Source organism: Triturus cristatus, chromosome 9 (genome assembly GCF_964204655.1).
Source record: "Triturus cristatus chromosome 9, aTriCri1.1, whole genome shotgun sequence".
NCBI classification, from domain to species: domain Eukaryota; kingdom Metazoa; phylum Chordata; class Amphibia; order Caudata; family Salamandridae; genus Triturus; species Triturus cristatus.
In genome coordinates, this window is record NC_140592.1 from 256,157,691 (window position 1) to 256,174,702 (window position 17,012).

Here is a 17,012-nt window from a genome sequence, read left to right on the forward strand (position 1 = left end):
TCATATGTCATGATTTTGCTGGGCCCACCCACTCTGTACCTTTCAAAACGAATACAATTTGTTGTGAAAAAAATGTGGTCAAATTATAATTATATTCAATGAGTTTGAGCTCTGCAACAATGTATTAATGATATGCTTCTGCATCATTTTTATTACTTAAGCACAAGCTCAGATATACACCATTGAGTAGGCTAATCATGTGTAGTTTAATTCGGTTTATAGTGACACCATGACTTATTGCTAAGGGGACTGTGAAACAAGATGGGTGCCATGTGTGCTGCCATAGCAGGTTTCACCTTGCGACATACAGAAACAGAAAAGAAGGCTGTCATAAGGGTAAGAAGCAAAGGAGATCTTGCAATGAAAAGCATTGCAACAGGCCTGATATTTTTAAGGACTCCACTTTTAAGTAGTATGCAAAAATTGGGAATTACACATCATGTGAGAATAAAAACTACACAAATCCACCCACACCTAATTAGTACAATTTTGGATATTAGTATGGGACCCAAAATTCCATCACAAACAGCAACGGAAAAACAAAGCAAAGTGATCTGAGGTGACAGAGAAGCTCTCAAATATAAATCTCAAAATGTTTTATAGGCTATGAAATGAAGTCAGTATAGGGGTCCTCATCTAAACATCTGCATGACTCGCACTATCCTTGTGCACCAAATAGTCCTACCCCATAATCTGTGTGACTTCCCTGAACAAACCCATATGCATGAGCATTCTTTTTCAAGAACAATGAGTAGCTAGTATGTGTAATCTTCTACATGGAAATTGTAGTTGAACCAGATGCAAATAACCAAACAAAAAGGCTTGGTAAATTGTAAAAAAATATAGGCTAGTCTACCATAGGCATGGAAAAAAAAGTATATTGTGATAAATATATTAAAAATGCACCAACCTAAAGAAGGAAGACATTCAAAAGATATTGGAAGCTAACTGATCGAAAAATACTAAAAACATCCTTTGTGTGGCCTAGCAACACTGCACAAACCTTCTGGCACTACTAGATTCCAATGTAATCAAATTCTGCAGATTCATCTCTCACCGTACTGGCTCCACATACCAACTACTTTCTAGTGCAATCTGTATTCACCATAAATCAGCAGATGGGGGATATTTTGACACCGGCTGATCAACATAAAAGCGTCAGATTTGCTTTCCAAGCTATGCCCTGCCTTGTGCATGTGGGAAATCTTCCCCTCATTCAAAGTTGACACTTTGACCTTTTTGAAGGCTTCTGTCATGCAATGGACCACCCCGGTTACCAGAAACATTCCATAGTCAAGCATGTCTTGAGGCAGACAAATGATCTTCATTACTTTCCATCCACTCTCCAAACAGCCCCACTACATGGGACGGACACTTCAGAAATATATGGGAACAAGTGTCTTTCACTATCAACAGTCCAAAATAAGGTCACTATCGTATCCTGAGTCCAACATGGCAACCAACAGAGAAGTGCTCATCCTGGATGAGTCTTAGAAAATAAGCAGCCTAATAATCTTTGATCAGATGAGAGCATGGACTATCCTCTGCAATTGATCTTCTAATCAACTGCAGACTACAAAATGACATTGGGTCTGAGGAATCTTCTGCATGGAACTTTTCAGGTGAAGTGGAATATGGGGTCACCCCTAGCTTCCCTGTTCCCTCTAGATCATCTTATGAAACATTACAAGAATATTGACATCATAAGCCAACTATGCCCAAATCCACTTCCGGCTGAAATGATATCGAGCAAGACCAACATCATGTTGCGCCTAGATCATATGTTCTACTAACCAAGCTTGTCTTCAACCTGCCTTAAAAACAAAGATATATGCCGCAAAAAGGTTGAACTAGTTAAGGACCGAGCAGAGCCACTGAGCATTTAAAGAAAAACCTACCATCATACATTTAGAATTCATAAGAGCGCAAATATTCTATTTTGGGTTTTTCGCAAGTGTCTGTGTAAACATTTCTACCATTACAATTTCTCTTCCATGTCAAAGTTATGCCTTTTTGTGAAAATCTTAGTTATAACTCTCCTTTTTTTTTTAAAAGAAGATACTTTCTAGAAAACAGTCAGTGTTCTTTTTCTGTGCAATACCATTTTGCCAAAGGTAAACTTATAGAGATGAGTTCTGCATATATTTTTCAGCTTTGCGACATGCGATTACAATAACAATTGACTCTATGCATTATCTGACAATGTGTAAAAAAAACTTTGCACAGGATACAGTAAACAAGTCAACACTGTCAACTTTGCAAAAAGTGAAAATTAGGAACTTCGCAAAATTTCACAGGTGGAAAAAAAATATTAAAAGGGAAAAGAGATCTTTCTAAATTGCTTACCTATAGACGTTATTGTGGAAAGTGTTGTAGCTTCCAAGTGCTATAAGTGAACCTAGACCCAAACCATAAGAGAAGAAGATCTGTGTGGCAGCATCAAGCCATACCTAAGGAGAGTAAGTTAAAAGTACACTATGAGTACATAAAACAGTTATTATTCCAATTTTCAAGATATTCAATAATTCACATATGGCTGTGAAATGTTTACCTCAGAATCAGAAAGTTTACTGAAGTTTGGAGTTATGTAGAACAAAATGCCTTCTCTTGCTCCAGGCAGTGTCACTCCTCGGAAGAATAAAATAATCAGCATAATGTATGGATATGTTGCAGAAAAATACACAACCTAAGAGAGAAAGAGAGTAAAGTGCTATGAATTCATTTCAACACACAAGTGACTTGTACATTTGTACATCAAAAGCCTTTTTGAATGCTCTCACACTACAGACATTGAAGAGAATGTTCATATAGCATCATAAACGAATGAACACATAGTGGCCAGAGAACTGTTGAGCTGGTGGATACATAGTTTCTGTATTGCACTTCCAAAACGTACAATTTATTTCAATTTGTGAAAAAAAGACATCAAGAATGTCATCACAATTATGCTGCTGGCATAAAGGGTAAAGGTAAATCTCTGATTTTTTAATTTTTTTATTTATATAGTGCTTACTACTCCTGACGAGGTATTGACGCGCTTTACGGCAGGCAGTAATATGTTCTGTGAACTCAACCTTAATGGTTAGTTCAAGAGTTTAATGGTTATTGTAATTAGTTACGTCATCTCAAGGAAGCCACTTCATGCATTTGCTGAAGTTTCTTTGTGGTAGATGTAATTATTAGGAATTAGGTGTGACCATTAGAAGAGGGTATATTAGTTCATGCGGATGGTTGGTAGGATTCATAAAAGGCCGAGGGGGAATACGGGGGCATTACTTACAAAGGAGCTTGTTGTAATCTTTGGAAGGAGGACTGGGAATATTTGAAGAAATGCCAAACAATAAATAAGGTAAACACACATGTGACAGAGTAGGCTGCATTCAGAGGAAGGAGGCATACAGGGATGGAAAATAGTTGTGTTATTGAAGGAAAAAAGTCAAAGTTATTTTTCATGCAGGGTTCTAGAAATATAGAGAAGGCTTTTTGAGATAGCATGCAATCTGAGGTTGCAACACTGTAGAAAGAAACATTAGTTGCACACACTTTAGTGCTCTACTCCAGGGTTCTCCAAAGTCAGTTCTGGAGGACCGGATCCATGCCTGATTTTTAAGATAACTACATTTATCTAAATGGGGACATGCTAAAAATTTGGATTGGATCTGGCCCTCCAGGATCGACTTTGGAGAACACTGCTCTACTCAATACTTTTGACAGGCCTTAGATTCAGATGAACAGTATGTTCACTGCTCAAATACCACTTCACCAAAAACAGCTCAGGAATTACATGTATAAAGTAGTGACTGGATTGCATATATTTGGAAATGTCAAGAGATGTAGGCACTATCTAAAAGAAGCAGTAATCTTGTGATCATTGAACCTGACACAATAAAGGGGTACATAATGCAAAGCAAATTCTGCACATGCTGAGCAGATATATTTTAATATTCACCTTTCGATGTGCATTTGTATTCAGGCAGGCTTACCTCCATGGTGAAATCTTTCACAAGGGGAATGCTTTATTGTGTGGAACAACTCTGTTTTCGTAAGTGAAATGTTTCCTTTACATCATTTTATTACTGATAGAAATTAGATACTCCCATCTTTATGGCAATGAGAATTTGTACTGGTAAAATGAACAGTTATGGCTTGTTTGAATCTTCACCGACGTTCCTCAGCACAGTGAAATATTTTTATTTACATTTTGACTGCAAAAAGAATATCTGAGGTGTAAGCTGAAGTTTAACACATATAAAGACATCAAATTGAATGAATGAATGAATGATTGGATTTATATAGCGCACAGCTACTCAATGAGTGTCCCGGCGCTATGGCAAAAAAACAGGACAGAGAGCCAAACTTATAGCTTAAACAAGTGTGTTTGTAAGGCTTTCTGAAAGCTTGCTTCATCTTGTGAGGGCTCTTAATTGTTTTCTAAAACGAGGTCCAGTAATCATCAGCGTATTCCTAGAATACAGGGCCCTGGTCGGGCAGTATTCAATGAACCTCTCACTAGGATATTTGGGACCTGTATTGTAGAAAGCCTGTTGTGAGATTGTCAAAGCCTTGAACATCGTTCTCCTACCATACTAGCAACCAGTGCAGTCGCTCCCAAAAGTGGGACAAGGAGGAACGTTTAGACTGTTTGAACAGCAGGCGGATTGTTGTGTTCTGCTCCATCTGCAGATGCACCACCAAATCTTTGGGGATACCCAAGTAGAGTACACTGACATAGTCCAATCTGGACAAAATCAGGGCTCTAACCAATTTTATCCATGCCTCCCAAGATAGGAAGTCCAGGAATTTCTTCAGAATTTTTAAGATGCAAAGACAGGATTTAAATACTGCTGCTATCTGGACTTTAAAAGAAAGCTGGGCATCAAACAGCACACCCAGGTTCCTGGCTACCTCTGTTGAGGGGGAAGGTGGAACACCACTGCTTGGCCTGGTGCCTATCCAGCCTATGAGGGCCTGGGCCAAACAGCAGTATCTCTATTCTGTTTGGATTGCACTGTAAGAGATCAGCTCTAAGCAAACCCATCACTACTACCAGGCAGGATGTAACAGCAACAACTGCGTATCATCCACGCAGAGGATGATTTTAACACCCAATGAGTCCACTAGAAATGCCAGGGGAGCCATATAGATATTAAAAAGAGTAGGGCTCAGTGTAATGATTTCTCTTCAGAGTGAAAGAGCTTCGTCCATACTGTTAGGTTCCGCTGCTCTAAAAAAGAGCCCAGCCATTTCAGAGCTGCACCCCCCTCCAACCATTTCCAGCCTTTCCAGCAAGATTTCATGTGAAACAATATCAAATGCTGCTGATAAATCCAGTGGAATTAAAGCAACGTTAAGTTCAGGGGCATGGCGACATTGGTAATAGTACTGCATAAGAATTCCATTGCAAAGTTGTAAGGCTGGAGAGATGATGTTGTTGAAATGTTTGGGTCATGCCCGTGATCCTCAAACCGGAATATAGTGAGACTGACTATGCCAAAAGGTGACAGGGCAGGCATCCTCTGAAGGTAGGAAAGGGCTGGATACAGGCATCAGGCTACCCCTTGAAGCTCTGGAAGGAGGTGGGTACAACTCTCTCCTGGCCATCCTGTTCATGAGAGGAACACCCTTCCCCACACCAAAGGTGCTTTTGTCCCCTGTCTCAGAGGAATACACAGGAGAACCATTAATAATCATGTGACCTTGGACACTGGCAGAAAGACACATTTGGTTTAGGCAGAACAAATGCCAGCTTTCTAAAAGCGGCATTTTTAAATTGCAACTTAAAATTCGACTTTTCCGATAAAGAGGATTTTAAATGGCCATTCAAATGAGTGGAAGAAGTATTCCTCTAGCTGTCCCCAATGCTGAAGTTCTCACTTATTAATAAGGCAACCCAATGTAGTCTATGGGAGGCTAGCCTTGTACAGTGAGAAACAACTTGGGGGAAGGGTTTCACTGACAAGACATGTAAGACTTTAAATATACATGTCATCCCTTTTATATATCATGCACCTTGCCCTCTGCGATATTAAGGCCTACCTTCAGGGTGACTTATAAGTATTAAAAAGGAAAATTTAGGGATATAGCAAGGCTTATTTAGTCCTGTCGAAATCACAGTTTTTAAAACTGCCCCCACAGGTTGCTGCAATGGTAGGCCTGATACATGTTTTACAGTGCTACTTTAGTGGGTGGCATGAGTGCTGCAGTCCACTTTAATTTACAGGCCATGGGTACATGTATTACTATTTACTAGGGATTTAAATGTAGATTAGAAGTGCCAATTAGGCGTATGCATATTTTACCATGTTTGAAATAGAGAAAATCAGCACTTTACCACTGGTTAGCAACAGTAACGTTTGCAGAGTCCTTAAGCAAGCAAAAACAGGTTCAGAAAAAACAAGATGATGAAGGCGAAAATCTGGGAATAGTGTGAAAAGATGCAACTATCGTTCTCAGCTCCATGCTGAGGATTGTCTGTTTTTCATTTTGTGAATTCACCAAGCCTTGGGCCCTATGTCAATCTCAGGACCCACTCTTGAGATCGGTTGGTCCAGCGGCCAGGCCAGTAATTTTCTCCCTTCGCAAACTTTATAACCTGTGGTCCAACCCCACTCCACGTGATCCAGAGATGTAACACGGGCTCCTGAAGCCCTTGAGATGCAGAGCAGCCGGTCCTTGATAGGCTCACCATTCAGCCTAAAATCTATTAATTCCTGTGACCAATGTGAGTCTTGGGGCCCATACCACATTCTGCAGGAGTGGCATAATTTTGTATTATGCCATTGACCTCCTCTTCTGGCTCATGGCATGTTTCTGCTTTCAAACTTTGGTGTTGGTCACTGTACTCTCCAGTCTTGGGCAGTGTCTGGATCTTGCATTGTTTATATTCCTGCTGATTCAAACTCCCCTATGTCATGTAAAGTTGTCTTTTAGTAGCTGAGACTAATAGGAATGAAGAAATGGGATGTTCACCAAACATTGTAGGATGTACCATCCACGTCTCACAATAACAGGGAGGCAGAACACAAAATCTCGATGACCAATCTCTACACAATCAATAAATGACCCCTGAATCTCCATATTGTGTTTCTCTTTATTTTCATTATACACATATTATGCTCGTGATATGGGAGCATTCATTTAGAATTTTACAATTTGAACTTTCAGTTCAATGTCATCATGAAAATATATTTGCTTTTCCGGGCGGCATCAGCGAATAAATGGAAACCTTTTTTGGGGGGAAAATAAAGTGATATTTTGAATTACTGGAGTTGCTGTGTTGATTTATGTGGTCAAACCTTCTTGTGTGAAAAAGGATTCTCCAGGTGGGCAGACACGCTAAAAACTATCTACAGACTGCTTGTTAATTAGTCAATGGGAATCATATATTTCTCTTATATAATCTCTAATGAGATCATCCAGCACACCATACATCAGAATGCATGCATATATGTAGTGCGAGCTTGCATAATACTCCACAGAATGATGACCCATGTATCAGGTTAGAAATTCACTGATTTTTCAATCTAGTCATGCTCTGCCGTAATACAGCACTTTATTGTTGTGGCATATTGTGTCTCATCTAAATTCTACTGAACAGATTAAAAAAATCCCAAACACTAAGGGATATATTTACAAAAATTTAGTGCCGTGTTCGCGTCACAAAAGTAACGCAATTTCACTCGAAATCTTTTTTTACTAATTTACTTTCCAGCTCAAAACTTGTTTTGTACTGGAAAATCGCTTGAAAGTAGTGCAAAGCAGCGCATAGCAATGATTTGCATTACTTAGCGTCAAGGGGGCATTCCATGGGTCAGTTCCCAAATTTGTCACCTGTTCCATCCCATCGCTAAACTCCCACGGCCACCGCAGATACATTTGGGCCTAGCCCTTACATGCTATAAAAGAAGCTTATATCTCACCCGCATGACACCTCCACATGCCCCAATCCTACCATTGATGGGGACACTACGGGGGAGGCTGAGGACCACAGGAGCGGCTCTCGCGGCTCTCGTGGCTCTCGCGGCCTGGCATACGGCAGGGCTTGAGACACTGGGCGACCTATTTAGGGACGGCATTCGAGACGCTAGTTGAGGACAATGAACTCCCAGCGGGACAATTTTTGTTGCACGCCTCTCTCCTGAAAGCTCTATCAACTGCCTGGGCTGACCTGGCTACTGAGCCATTGACGCACCTGTGGGTGCAATATTTACATGTGATGGGCATGGGGTCACATGTGGTGCACTGGCTGGTAGAGGCACTTCTCACAAACACGCTGAGACCAATGACACGACTTAAGGACAGATGGAAGGCAGATAGAAGTCGGCCTTGGACGGACAAGGAATGGGATGCTATATTGGAAGGTGCTAGGAACATACCCAGAAACTCGAAGTTCAAGCTCATCCAAACGTACATTACACAAAGGGCATATCTCTCGCTTGACATGATCAATAGGTACTTCCACATCACCACTTCCGCATGTCCACGTTGTCAGCATGTGGATGCAGATCTGCTCCACATGCTGTGGACCTGTACATCCCTTCAGCATTACTGGCTTCTTGCACAAACACGGACATGCCACTGTTGTGGGTGGTGTGCCTCCTTGGCTGTATGTCAGATCAAAAAAGAATAAAGTTACCTCGAAATTTCGTGACCTGGGTCTTATCACTGCAAAACGTCTCATAACAAAGAAATAGAAAATTGCAGTCCCCCAGGAGATACTTAGTTGGAGGCGTGCATTCATAGTATGGGCTCAGGCGAAGAGTACAGCGTTACATAGAGAGGCGATAGCAGGGCTTTACAAGTTCCCCATTGCACAATCAGACAGTAATCGATGCCGCTCCGTTAGCCAATCAGCGATAAACTCACCAGCCCTTCTCCCCACTACTCAGCTAAGGAGAGTTGACACATCTCAGTGTTGGCGGAACTTGTTTATGTCACACCCCCATGGTCTGTTACGGATGGATCCCCACACATCCCCCCCCCTCCGTCCTAAGACACAGGGGCTCTCCCCGTTGATGGCTGCTCTGTCCTGATATGTGTGATGTGACAATTATCCATTGAGTGTGCGGTTGTGCGGTAGTGTTCTAATGATATCTATTTAGATACAGTCATGCATGGTTAACTTTAATAGAGTTTCATAGATGGCAGCTGTTCTTTTGCTATTTTAAGATTTTAGTTCTGTTTAGAATATTTTGGAAAATATGCTTTATTGGTACTCAACAGTGATCGATATATGCGTTCTGTAGTTATCTAAGTCCTTTCTTCTATTAAACAGTGATTTGCCGATATTACCCGAACGGCTATGCACTGGTTGCACCTAGTGCACCTACGCGAGCTCCTGTTAGGACTGTTTCGATAAGATGTGCTATGTGTCAATAAAAGATAGCAATGACTATAATTGGCAACCTACAATGTAGCTCGGCTGTAGGCAATGGCACACGGAGGTGCTCATGCATATGTTCAAGTATAATATACATGCCAGCATTATGGAATAGCGTAAATGTGTTGTTTTTATATTATGGTGATGGTTAAAGCTATCCTGTACATGGAATTTGCATTTCTGATGTTCACATCTAAAGCTTTTGCATTGATGTGTGTTTTCAGTCATGTTAAAAAAAAAGAAAAAATACCAATAAAGATATTTAAACAAAAAAAAGGGGGCATTCCATGGGTGGTGCATGAGCGTTCCCATGCAACCACCCAAGGTTTCTGATGCAAAACCTTATTTACTTAAAGAAGTAGACAGGGTTTAGCATAAGAAAATAGTGCTAACTTCATCCAGGTGCTATCACAGAGAAATGCTTGTATTTCTCCTTTCTTTTCTGACTCTGTTGGTATGCTCTGCACAGTACAGCATACAAGGTGGGAAAAGTTTTTAAGTTAGTATAAGCATAGTATTTTGAACTTGAAGGATATCCTTTCAGTACAAAACCTATGCTAGACTCACGCAGACACCCTTGCACTGTGGTGCAAAGGTGTGTATGTTGGCATGGCTGCAGATTTCTGCAACCGCACTAGGGAGAGGGGAGGAAAGTGCCATATTTCTGTAAATACATTGCTCTCCTGCTCTCTCCTGCTCTCTCGTTCCAAGCACAGCACATGCTCTAGAAACTAGTCATATAGAATGGAAACATTCGAATTATACTGATGAAATTCTTGATTACATGTTGTTACTGGATGCTTTCTCTGTCTGCATTCTTCATATGCTCTCAACACCAAGACAAATAACAAACGCTATACACAGATCCCCTCAAGAGTACCTGGGAGAACATGTTTTTTACTAGGCTGAGCTCCTACATGGCAAAATACTTTGTTTGATAAATGGTCACTGCAGTGCTTAATTTTTAAGTGGCAGGCTCAAAGGTTTGCTAAGAAGCCCACATCCAGTGCTGTCGAGTGTGGAGAGTGTTGAATACCAAGGCTGCACCATCTTGATTCCACCTCATGCCTGTTCCTTCCACTACCAGATACTACCCGTCCCTTTCTTTCACTCTTTCAGTTGCATTTTTGATTTCTTTCTTAGAAACTGTTTTCCCATCTTTCTCTTCCTCCTCCATAAGCCCTTATAAATGATTCTCTCACTTGCTCTAGTTCAAAGTCTAAGGAAAATAAGTGCCAATTCACACAAACAAATACAGCTGTACCCCACCGGAAATCACCAGCTCACATTAAGCACTATGTCACTGGAACTCAAACCAGCAGCCTTTTAACAAGTTAGAATAAGAAGACGCTAAACACCCTGTTACCATTCAAGGTTGGAACACATAATGGTCTGCACGTCCTGGTTGCTCTGGAACAGGCTTTTGGCTCTGTGGCAACATTCACAACTGGAGGATATGTAATGACTGGGCCACCTGTTTGGACTTTTATGTAAACAGATAACTGCCATGAAACAGACTTGTGACTGTCAAAATAGCAACAGTTACCAGACTGGATTCATAAAGTAGTGGGCTGGTATGCAACACCAGCACTTAGTATACATGCTGTGACTACTTTTCCGGTGTTCCTTCAATAATAGAAATAATCCAAGATGGCTGCATTAGTATTCTTTTTTTCTATCCAACAGAGAACAGATAGATTTGGGGATTTTGTGGGGTGCCCCAGGGATCATCTTAAAGCTCCATGCTTTTCAACATCTATGTCACCCCTCTGGCTAAACTTATTCAGTTAAATAACTCACAAAATGAATGGGGGAGGTGTTACCAGAGTCAGGGGATGGACAGGATATTTGTGAAGAACAGTCCCATAGTTTCTCTGTGGTCTTTTACGCCAATGACACACAAATAGTTGTGTCAATTTCATCTGATGTTGACAAGGTTGCCTACAAGTTTAAAAACTGTTTGACACACATTGTAACTTGAATGCAGGAAAATTGTTTTAAGTCAGACTCTGAGAAAACGGAGGTACTTCTTTTAGGATATAAAGTTTCTTTCTGGAATACCTCTTGGTGGCCCTCTGATCTTGGCCTTTTTCCAATTCTTGCACAGTAAGTTAAGAGCTAAGGGGTGTTATTCAATAGACTGGTCTGTTTCTCTGAGAAAATTAATCATGTCACCGCCTCTTGTTTTTATCTGCTCAGGATCTTGAAAAAGGTCTTCCCTCATATTCCTGATCCGTAGAAACTGGTCATTGTGGCTCTTGTCCTCTCCAAAATCGATTCCTGGAATGCATTGGATCTTGGAATTCAGAAACGCTGGCAACTGAAGCTCCAATCTTTACAAAATCTGGCAGCTCGTTTGCTTCTAAAAATTCCCAAATTCAGTCCTGTTTCATGGAGCATATTTAGCCATCATTGTTTGCCCGTCTGCAAGAGGGTCAACTGTAAGGTCTTGTGTCTGGTGCAAAAGGTGCTTTATAAGACTGGCCCTTTCTATTTTCAGAAAGTCTTCTCTTGGCATGTCCTCAGTCATAATCTCAGGTCCAGTGAAGCTAAATTAGTGGCTATTCCCAGAATTAAAGCAATATGGGGAGGCGTAAGCTTCTCATTCTCGGCATGCAAGCTTTGGAACACCATGCCTTTTATTAAAGATCTCAAATCAACCTGACACATTTCAGGATATTTTAAAAACATGGCTCTTCTTCTCTCTCCCCAATTAGTTCTCCTTTTTCATGTTTTCTCTTAGGACGCTAGCGCCAAGATTTCATCTGGCATTTTCTAACTTTTACAAAGATTTTACTTACTTACTATAGGGGGAATCTGAATATCCTGTAGAGGAAGCAATTGGAACGTAGTACACTTTTCTTAAATCCTGTGTGTTACTGTCCAGTAGCTGCCCAGTGTTTGCCTCAATCTGATGTGTTGAACGATACTTTAGTCTTGATAGATCATCCAACAGAGCATCAGAAGTTTAAAAGTAAGTGTCATTATCATAGATGTGAAATGTAAAATCTAGCTGACTCAACAGCTCAAGAAGGAGTTGAACATTATTGGTCTAAAGTAAGACTCCTGTGGAATTGCAGACTGAACCAAAGAGGGGAGCAATTAAAATCCTCCCAACCCAACTCTGGCTATAAAATAGCTCTAAATACACAAGAACACTTCCTCATACTTTCTGCAATCAAGGAGCATCATTCACAAAGTTTTAAAAGATACAATTATTACAAGAAATATAGGTTCAGGTGTTTCAATTCATTAAAATCAAGAACCACCTTTATTATACTTTTTCATACCATGAATTGTTAACATTATTTCTTTACTGCTAACACTATCAAAGTGAAACAAGAAATATCCTCCTTGCAGCCAATTATGTAAGCGATGCAAATGTCTACTCACTGCCGTGGAGGAATATTATAGACATCTATGAAAGTTGCTAAAGTGCCATATAAATATACTCAATCCATAACGAATTGAATCAATATGAGTTACAAAGTGTACATTTCATTTTCTTTGGAGGAATCCTAGGCTGCTATGACACCACTTCCCTTAGGTGTTTGAACTAGAAGTTAGCAAGGAAGGTTTCATGAAACGTTTTATTAGTTATTACTGGAAGAGATCCATGCTTATAAATTAGAAAGATTTTGTGACCATAACAATCATTTTGCTGCACTTCTTTTCTTTGAAAGCCACCATGGCTTGCAGTTCACATTTTATATTTTTTATATTCCCTCATATTTTGCAGAGGGTTGTTTTAGGTGCTTTAGCTCTTGTTTAACTCAGTCACACAGAAGTTGGCTATCTGTACATTATTGTCTAAGGCACCGACACAGATCTGTTTTTATATGAGAGCTAGTAAAGTCATACTGATAGAAATCAGGGGTGGGCAAAGAGGCAGCACGAATAAATCCATATAATTATTTGTGATTTCCTTCTCTACTCACCTCTTTTCCAAATCACTCATCTCCTTTCCTGATTATTTCACCCACCTTTATTCCCTTTTCTCTTCCCAACCTGTTCAGCATCCCCACTATCATATAGTTGGCTTTTCCTCCTTTATCCACACCTTCTGATCTTCTCCTAGTCCTGCTGTGTAATTTCCACTTTTGTTATTATTGTTCTGCATACTCGACTCCTCTTGGTTCCCTTCTGTTTCCTCATATCTTCTTGTGGTCATTTACTTTCTTACCTTCCACTCATCTCCGATGTATATGCCTCTCCCCTCCCATCGTCTCCCTTTTGTGTGTACTACTTTCCTTTTTCCACTACCTCCCTAACTTTCCCTGCCTTGCATAGTGAGGCTCTTACACCAACGCACCTTGGCATGAGAATTGCCTCCCCCCGAACAATTCTCGCATTCTTTCAGCATGCATTGGGCATGTTTGGGCTAATTCGTCCTTTTCTAATTTTGGGCAGAAAAACAGAGTCCTTGCAAATGACTGTTAAAGAGAATCTGTCATTCGCTATGGGGTTGATAACTTTTCTTCCACCATCGACACATATTTTCTATAGATGAAGTCCTCTCACATTTCTCTGTGCATTCAAATCTCTACTGCTTAACAACTACTTCAACACATGCACTAACTGATCTGCGTTTCTCAAAGATCCAACCTTCTTCCACAAGATCTGTCAAGGAGATCGCCTGACTCTTTTTGTTCATGAATCTGTCTCCAGTACTATTCCTTAATGCTATATTGTTATATACCTTTGTTGCTACTTTAACTACCCAAACAATGTATTGCCCTATACTTTCTCTGACTGTTTGACCCACACAAATCTCCTAAAGTACTTCTTGTAAACATATTCACTTACTCATGTAAAGCGCTCTGATACCCTTGTGTCTAGCTAGCACTATATAAAACTCAAAATAAATAAATATAGTAGAGCCAGACCAATGATGAATTACCATGATACAACCGTAACTCACCTTTTATGCTGAGGAAAGGCAATTATGCTATTACATCACCTTTTTCTGCAGAATGTACGGCAATTTTAATTAACTAAGCACGTTGCCAACTCTGATTATTCAAGAGTAGCTTTTATGTTTTTTTAAAGATAACAAAAGTGATTTATGATCCTAACACAAGATGTTTCACTATAATGTATTTATTGTTACTTTTTATCCTTATAGAATTTTTCATGTATTCCTTCACAATTTATTGCTGCCTCCTTATCCTTATTCTCTTGATGTATTTTCATTGTAAAATTCAATAAAAAAAATTAAACGCAAAAAAAGTGATTTATGATCCTTAAACAAGATGTTTCACTATAATCTGTCTATATATTCAATCACACACAACATGAAACATTAAAGTGCCCTTTTTAAGTATCAAACGCCAAATATAGCATGAATTACAGAAACTGAATATTCAGTAGAGAACATTGCACCTGTATTATTTCAAATTACCTTAAAACATTCTCATTGCTTCTGCCCGAGTGCTGAGACTCCCCCACAACTGCGGGGCCTCCGTCTCGAGTGAGGAAGTACTTTATGAATCAGGTCCAGGGTGTTGTTCACCTGCATTTTTCATCACCATTACAACCCAGCATGGACGTGTTTAATTAGCACAAAAAATGAAGCTAAATCATTAGATTTACTAATGTGAATGTGCAAATATATTTGTTGATGCCACACCTTCTGTGTTAACTATCATGTCCAAAAATATGATTAAGCTGTATTGCATATGCTCAATTCAGCATTCAAAAAAGGACATGTTAAAAAAAATCATAACTTTCGGGCCTGAGAGGCTGAGAGGGAGGCAATTTTGGTTCTAGCAGGGGTGCATATGGAACCCATAGTGAAAGCCTAAGATGAAACAACCTGGAGTGTCTGAATGTAGAGAAGTGTGGCTACATGATCACTCTCACTTCTAGAATTCAAAAGATTATTCAGTCATGAATTGATATATCAATACATATTACAGATTAAAGGAGGCGAATCACGTGCAGGAAAATAAAGGATAACCCTTTGCTTGATTCGCAGAATACAAAGAATTTGATAAAACATACATCTGCATTAATGTGTAAATGCAATCCTCAATCACATTTTTTCAAGATACCTTATATGGCAACGTGAATCCAAGAGTGCATAGAAAAAGTAGGTATGCCAATAAAAGGAGATAAAGCTGCATTTCACCTCTGTAAAGTCATTTTATAAACACTTTATATGACTTAGGTGCTGTAGCTGAAATTGTACATTATTTATCCAGTAATTCCCCAACTTTAAAACCATATTCTCAAACAATTATCATATTTGCTCGCATAAATAAAAGAAACACTATTTGAAGCGAGAAGAAGCAAAGTCTATACCAACTGACCCAAAAACCTACTATCAAAGCAAACTTGAAAAGTCGTTTTAACGTGAATAAAATTAGTTCAGCCAAGACATAAATGTCCAGTAGGTTACCTGCATACTTAGAGGCAACAAGAATATGAAACTACCAAGCTTCCCAACATCTGGGCTTTCAGGAGTCTTAACAGTACTGTTTAATGTGAACAGTTTTGTAAGGTAAGTGGTCATGACTAACCTCCCAACAGATGACAGCCTCTGATGAAGTTGAACCTTCTCTTTTTATGTGAGAAAAGTTAGAAATGAACACATTTTATTTGAAATACTTTTCCTTATCCTCTGTTCTAGTTCTTGTATGTTTGCTGTGATGCAGTTTATTTACTGTAACAAATGATACTTCAACTTCATTTACTTATATGTTGGATTTTTAGACCAATTAACATTATGAAAACAAATACTTTATGGTCAACTGTAAGAAAGGCCAACCAAAACATCACTGTTGATTAAATGAATCTTGGGACAAATGGGATCCACATCGAAGGTTTTAACTAAATACTTCTGTTTCGCAAAAAGTGAATGTTAATTGGTCGACTAAATAACATAATGTTTTCATTGAGCTAGTACTACCATTCACAGTGAGGAAAATTAATTTCCTCAGGATCAAACATATGGGTAAAATGAAAAGGCCCATGTTTGCCGTCAGTTTTCTAGCCTCCACATCTGATACTTTAGTAACTAGATTGTATCAGCCATCAAGCATGCTTAAAAGATTTCACTTTTAAAACCAGTCAAGCTGGCCACTAAAAAATCAATTATTTGTGTCTTTCCGAATGCCCTTCCTGGCCGAACTCGACAGGAAACCCTTTGAGAAGAGATTAAAAAGATCATACCATCACCAATGTTACCACGGTGAAAAAATAGTTGATGCTTTAATCCTAGCAAATTACAACATTTTGATATGACATCAACTCACTTCTGGCCCGTTTGTATCTGTTACTCTTCCAATGACAGAGTATACATGCACAGATATTCAGGCGTGTTGGCAATCTTGAGAGTGGTGGATGTGTAAGTGGCTCTGATGTGCAGTTTTATGGGTGATTCCTGTGGGGTGAATCCTGTAAGTAGAAGTGTATGCTGCTACATCGGGGCTGACAGTCAATGCAGAAACTAAGAAAGGCAAGTTCCTGATTGGAAGATAATCAATTCACCAGGATTTTACACCTTCTACGATTTTAGATACACTGTCTGGCAGTGGCGGGGCGGAAGACGAGGAGGTGTAAATAAATTAAAAAGACATCTATCCTCTTGCCGCCCGGCCCCACGTCATCTCACCTCCACGTCCTGGTAACA

At 39.7% G+C, this 17,012-nt stretch overlaps 1 protein-coding gene across 2 annotated transcripts in view; it reads right to left on the reverse strand.

The window, feature by feature from the left end:
- The window catches only part of SLC6A1 (solute carrier family 6 member 1), a 558,279-nt gene that overhangs the window by 213,435 nt on the left and 327,832 nt on the right, over positions 1 to 17,012 (reverse strand). For both annotated transcript variants that reach the window (XM_085624874.1, XM_085624873.1), the window contains 2 exons: positions 2,552 to 2,686; positions 2,347 to 2,450 (listed from right to left, as the gene is read on the reverse strand). In XM_085624874.1, coding sequence (XP_085481000.1) covers positions 2,347 to 2,450; positions 2,552 to 2,686 — 239 coding nt within the window. The remainder of the gene's footprint in view (positions 1 to 2,346; positions 2,451 to 2,551; positions 2,687 to 17,012) is intronic.